Genomic DNA, 6,443 nt, shown 5'->3' with positions numbered 1-6,443 from the left:
CTCCTGTGAATAAAAATAACGGGAGATATCTCCTTTTAGTGTACATATAATAATAACCTACTCCTATCTCGGTAGCATGTGGTAACCTCAGTAGAGCAATAGCATGCTGCTGGCTTTTCTGGCCTCACACGGGCCGGGTGAGGTTAATGTGAGTAGTCAAGTATCTTCGCCGCAAGTAGCTTGTTGCCGAACAGCCGGTAAAAAACCCAGTCACTAGAACATTAACAGTTATACAGTGGTTTGTTTGAATAGTAAGGCGTTTTATTCTCATAGGGGATAGGTTTCAGTTCTATGTATATGTTGGATAGTTAACCTCATTGTACCTATACCACAATGAGATTAAGTAACACTGTGCATGGTTGGTATCTGGACGACGCACGACGGACTATCTGGACCATAAAAAGACCATTTACTATGTAGGTAGGTACTTTCATAGGTACCTATATACCTAATATGAGTAGGTAATATGTTACAGGTGTACCGTATTTATTCTGACAAAATACCTACCTATTATGGTTTAAGAAACATGGTCTACTACCTATTTACACAGATACCAAATACCTAGGTACTTAGGTAAGTAATTTCGGCGAAGTAGAATAATTTTAGGTATTATTACGAATGATGACTTGTAGATTTCTTCAATGAATTGGATGCCTCCCTGTTTATAAAATAGGTACATACGAGTGTTGTATTTACTAAGTATGTACTATCTATGTAGATACCTACCTACCTAGGTATTGTACATTCCTGTAAATTGCTTCAAAATAATATATAATATTTATCCGATAGGTAGGTATGCACGTAGGGTTAAGCTTCTTGTTATTTCATTTCTTTCAATACCTACATACATACCACAACTTTCACATTCGTAACAAGTCAGCCCCCTCCCCCAAAGGCCTCTACTAGTAAAGGTCGACCCTCATACGATCCAGCAGCCCCTACATTCAATGAATTTGGAAATCCTTGACCTTGCCAAAATCAATAAGATACCTAGATAGTCATCAAATGCATACATATGTTCATCTTATGAACTGCTGTACCTGCTATAGACAGGTGTGGGTTAGAATTAGAGCATCTCTGGTCGGCTGGTTCGACCTTTTGGTTCTCATCAGCAGGAATAGTCCTAATTCAAGTACAAAAACTCTGTTTACTCACATGTTCACAGAAGAAGACTCTCAAATGTGACAGAGGCATGGCTCGCTTCAATATGGTGACATGAAACATGGCCACGGCTTCAAATGCATGAATCAGGTTCAGACGAACTTTGAGTAGGGGACTGCAAATATACGAACAAATCAAACAATACATTATTATGTTAAGGCAGTCTCTTCCTGATCCCTTATGTACCGCGTCCATTTTAGTTTAGGACTATTGCACTGATACAGTAATTAAGAAGTTAATTAAATCTTGCATTTTCAACGGATGGTTGATGGATTCATTGCAATGCTTTCCTACACTGAAACCCTACTAGGTACTTGTTGCAGTCAGCTCCCATGGCATAGTGGTCACTGCACTCGCCTTGCACGTGGGAAAACTGGGTTCGATTCCCAGTGAGGTCAAAAAAATTCCCGGCGGGATTGGCAGGGTAAAGTAAAAAAAAAAAGAAGATTGATTGATACTTCCTGTCTTCCTTCTCTCTTCGATTTCGGGACGATAAGACCATAGAAGTTACAGTTCCCTCTGTCAAACCTCTTAAAAAAAAAAAGAAAAAAAGAAAGAAATGTGCTATCTAGGTATAAATTAATAAAACGAGTAGGTACCCAAGTGGAAAGATACGGTGGTATAGTAGGGGGTTCCGATGGTGCGCAAGAGGGGAAATCGTCTCCGTTTCCGAAAGGAAAATTCGACGAACGTTAACGAGAAAATTCCATACGGCGCGGAGCGTCGGCTGGGACTGAACCCACACCCTCCTATTTACCAGACGAGCGTCTTAACCCCTACACCAGCGTCGATGCAGGTAGGTATATCAGGTGCCATTATTTCTAGTCGTTCATCCAGGAATGTCTAGTTTCATATTAATCCAAGCTATATCAAGTGTTCATACGTCATAAACTTTACGAGTCTTGCTTTGATAAATCAGGTAATAGGTAAGACATAATACTAACACTCTTACCTCTGCGTCTGAGAAGAAAAAAAGAATAAAAAAAGAAAGTATACGTATAAACTTGACCAAAAAGATGGAAAGATATGTTATACAGGGTGGTCTGTGGCGAAACAAAAGCTGAAGTTCGCTAGGAATATTCCTAAAATGTTCTAGATGTGCAAGAAGAGAGGATTTTTGGCGAAATGTAAACCGAAATGGAGGTAAAATCAATTTTCCATGGCGAAGCACGGGCAACCTGCTAGTTAGGTACGTATTTGTAAGGCTGTCACATCCACTAATGAAAGTATTCGCCTAAGTAGGATCTCAACAATTCCACTCGTTACTCCTCGTGAATCTTTGAAATTGTCATAGGTATCTACTAAATATTTTGGAAAAACTGGCACATCCACTAATGAATGTATCATCAGAGGACCGTGGGACTTAACAGGCCCTCTCGATCTGCTGGATGCTGTAATCCCTCTTGTGGATCGCATATTACCTGAGAGGCATTGGGCAGAGGCGTTTTTGAAAGTAAAATTTATATCTATTTTATTGTTAGTCAATAGATATACGGTGAATATAGGTACCTAGACAGATATGATAACCATATGGAATATGGACTATCTATTACTTATCTACCTACAAAGAAATGTGCTATCTCGGTGTAAATTAATAAAACGAGTAGGTACCTAAGTGGAAAGATACGGTGGTATAGTAGGGGGTTCCGATGGTGGGCAAGGGGGGGAAATCGTCTCCGTTTCTGAAAGGAAAATTCGACGAATGTTGACGAGAAAATTCCATACGGCGCGGAGCGTCGGCTGGGACTGAACCCACACCCTCCTATTTACCAGGACGAGCGTCTTAACCCCATACCACCAGCGTCGATGCAGGTAGGTACATCAGGTGCCATTATTTCTAGTCGTTCATCCAGGAATGTCTAGTTTCATATTAATCCAAGCTATATCAAGTGTTCATACGTCATAAACTTTACGAGTCTTGCTTTGATAAATCAGGTAATAGGTAAGACATAATACTAACATTCTTACCTCTGCGTCTGAGAAGAAAAAAAAGAATAAAAAAAGAAAGTAGGTATAGGTATAAACTTGACCAAAAAGATGGAAAGATATGTTATACAGGGTGGTCTGTGGCGAAAAAGCTGATGCAATAAATTCTTCTTATTTCTAAAGCTGTGTCCACACAGTTGACGGCCGTGATGTCGACTGAAACCGTCCACAATGCCACAAGACTTACCTCGTCAATCGGAATTGATTAACCGTCGATGGGTATCGATGTCGATCGACGGCCGTCAACTATGTGTGGATGTGGACACAGCTTTGCTGGCTGTTTCTCGGTACAGTCAGCCAGTCAGGTGTATATGAGGAACTAATTCAAAATTTGAAAGCCCAGTGTCAGCCTAGTTAGCTTTTGGAGGGCAGAGCGCCCGCCATCCGCCATGTCAGCACGATTAGGTCACGGGTTCTTTTCCTACCCGGGCTAGACTTTATACTAAACAGATAAGGTTTGTTCTCGGAATGGTTTCCTTTCTCCTATCCCGTCCTCCTCTCTTCCATGTCGGGACGATAAAAATGAGACCTGAATAACTGGTATGAATGACCTGGTATTCCAGTGTTAAGAACACCTTATTCAAAAATAAATAAAGAAAAATGGAAAGTAATAAAATAAGTAGATTGCTCAGTCATAGAAAGAACTTCCATTCATTTTACCTCAGGATGTAGGAATCACCAGGGCACCAAGGCATCACCTAGCTAGACCACCAAGGCATTATTGATTTCACTGCACATGGCCCTGAGAGAATATCTCTATCATTAGAACACAGTACTCATTTTCCTTGGACATATATCATTGGAACACTAATTTTCCTTGTTGTGGTAATTAGCATATTTAATATCAATTGATAGCACACAAATCTAGCTGACTGCAACCTTGAGATTAGTTCAGCAACTGATTTCATATGCACATGATGGTGAGATGAGTGATATCACTAGACTAGCCAAGGTTGAAATAGATGTAGGTTCTAATTAGGTAACATTTATTTATTTATTTACCAATGTGTAAGTTTGATAGGTACAACTTACTAAATCTCAGATCCTTGGACATATATCATTGGAACACTAATTTTCCTTGTTGTGGTAATTAGCATATTTAATATCAATTGATAGCACACAAATCTAGCTCACTGCAACCTTGAGATTAGTTCAGCAACTGATTTCATATGCACATGACGGTGAGATGAGTGATATCACTAGACTAGTCAAGGTTGAAATAGATGTAGGTTCTAATTAGGTAACATTTATTTATTTACCAATGTGTAAGTTTGATAGGTACAACTTACTAAATCTCAGGGGGAAAAAATACATGCTTAGGTAGGTACATAGGTAAGTATAGGAACCTAGGAAAAAATAACATTTTCACACACCTACCTAGAGCCAGCTTTCTTCTAGTCCTGTTCCCTTTTTCCCAATTTAGGGACAATAAGACCTCTTTTTAAAATCCCCATATAAAACCTAAAAATGTTACCTGCAGGTTGACAAAGGATCCAATGAGTGACACGTCCAAGTTGGGTAACTCATAATGGTCTGGGTCATCTCTGAGGGTTGACAACATGAGACATTTGAGTGAGTTGCGATGGTGTTTGACAAGTGAGTCAAGAAGTTGTACGCTGCTTTGAAACAACTGCTCGGAGCAACCTAAACTTATGATTTCCAGGGCATCACTGTTCTCGATGATATCCAAAAGCCTCTTCACAATGAACCTGTAATTCATCAAGGATGGGACAATGTTATTTTAATTGCATAGTTTTTTTAATATATAGATAGATAGTTAGTTTGGTAGTTGGACAAACTACTAAGTCAATAAAATAGACAATACCATTCTGATAATTAAAATAAAAAATAAAAAATCTGGGAGGTGTGTATCCAAGTATCATTTAATACTAGGTAGTGATTATTACACCACAGTAATTCTGGTAACACATGTACGTTGACCAAAGACAGGAGGTACCTTGCCAGAATTCTTCACACAGCATACACAAAATTTTAGAATTCAAGGACAGCTGAAAAGGGAAATGATTATATTCACAGTCCTATGATTGTCCTATGATTATATTCACAGCTTGAAACATTTTTCATATCTAAATACGACCCAAAGCAGGAATAACTCAAGTGTAGATGACAAGGGTCTTTTCAGTGACCTGACAAACAAGGGAAAATGGCAAAAACCCTTGAGCAAGAGAAAGCACCACAAACCTACATGTCATAAATACTAAGTACTAACCTCTGAATGAAAGCACCATCTTTTTGAAACGAGCAATGACTTGGATTGAGAACAACTCTCTTGACTTTGGCATTGAAGCTGACTTCTTCCAATATGTTAGCCAAGAGTTGCAAGCAGAGGGCACTAATGGAATCAAATGAAACAGTGAGATGTTTCACTTTAGGAGCAATGCACTGAGCAATATAATTACTCTTGACAACTTTGTCCTCATCATGTTTTCTAATGTGGAAATGAACATCTGGCAGTTGATTGGTATGATGGAATGCTATTCTCCATTGCTTGCAAGAGCTTGAAGCTTGTAACTTTTCTTTGTACTCAAGATAGGAGAAGATTTCATTCAGAATGAGACTTGGCAAGTTGTTCCAGTTTGATGTATCATTGGAGTTGGAGTCTTCTATGGCCATAGCATTTACTTGATGAGAACACAGTAAAAGCACTATCTACAGCAAAGAAACACATTCACGAAAAATTCAATTTAATAAAACACTTTGTATGACTTTGGAAGCTTTAACAATATTGTAAAATTTTAACAAAAGTATGGAATTTATTAGTTATAAATTAAAGTAATGTAGATTGATAACATGAACGTATGACAGTGGTAGGTAGCCAAAGCTTGAAAGCTATCTATTGTGTAAGTTCTGTCAATGAGATTGAAAACTGAAGTAATGAAAACGAAATTGTATCACGTCCAAACGAAATTTGTAAAACTTGTAACGCAATTTCAGTCATTTTTTACTACAAAACAATGGAACAGCTGATCGAGTGATAAAAGAGAAATCCGGTAAGCCTTACTGACGACAAGTGAGCGGTCAATTTGTCAATGAGTGAGTGAACTCCAGTGCAGTGTGTCAAAATAAGTGAGTACCTACCTAACTCACTGAATCACTCATTCGAGTCATTTCCTTATAGGGTCCACTCATATGGTCTTGCATAATCCACGTACCTCCCTACCTATTGGTATTATTATAATTATTATTGCTATATTATAGGGTTAAATTAAGTTTAATGTTATAGTTTCCCCACGTAGGTATTTTAACTGTAAAGTCCCACCCTCCGGATATGATTT

The 6,443-nt window shown here is 38.5% G+C and overlaps 1 protein-coding gene across 1 annotated transcript; it reads right to left on the bottom strand.

The window, feature by feature from the left end:
* Positions 1–4,391: 4,391 nt before the first annotated feature.
* Positions 4,392–6,073, bottom strand: LOC103520729. Its single transcript, XM_026831743.1, has 2 exons — positions 5,378–6,073; positions 4,392–4,856 (listed from the first exon to the last, which is right to left on the bottom strand). Exons 1-2 carry the CDS (start codon positions 5,779–5,781, stop codon positions 4,589–4,591), a joined length of 672 nt encoding a protein of 223 aa, XP_026687544.1. The 5' UTR covers positions 5,782–6,073; the 3' UTR covers positions 4,392–4,588.
* Between the last annotated feature and the right edge of the window lie 370 nt (positions 6,074–6,443).

Source organism: Diaphorina citri, unplaced genomic scaffold (assembly GCF_000475195.1).
Source record: "Diaphorina citri unplaced genomic scaffold, Diaci psyllid genome assembly version 1.1 scaffold3998, whole genome shotgun sequence".
In the NCBI taxonomy this organism is placed as follows: Eukaryota; Metazoa; Arthropoda; class Insecta; order Hemiptera; family Psyllidae; genus Diaphorina; species Diaphorina citri.
The sequence above is the reverse complement of the archived record's forward strand: the minus strand, read 5'-3'. Positions and strand labels throughout refer to the sequence as shown.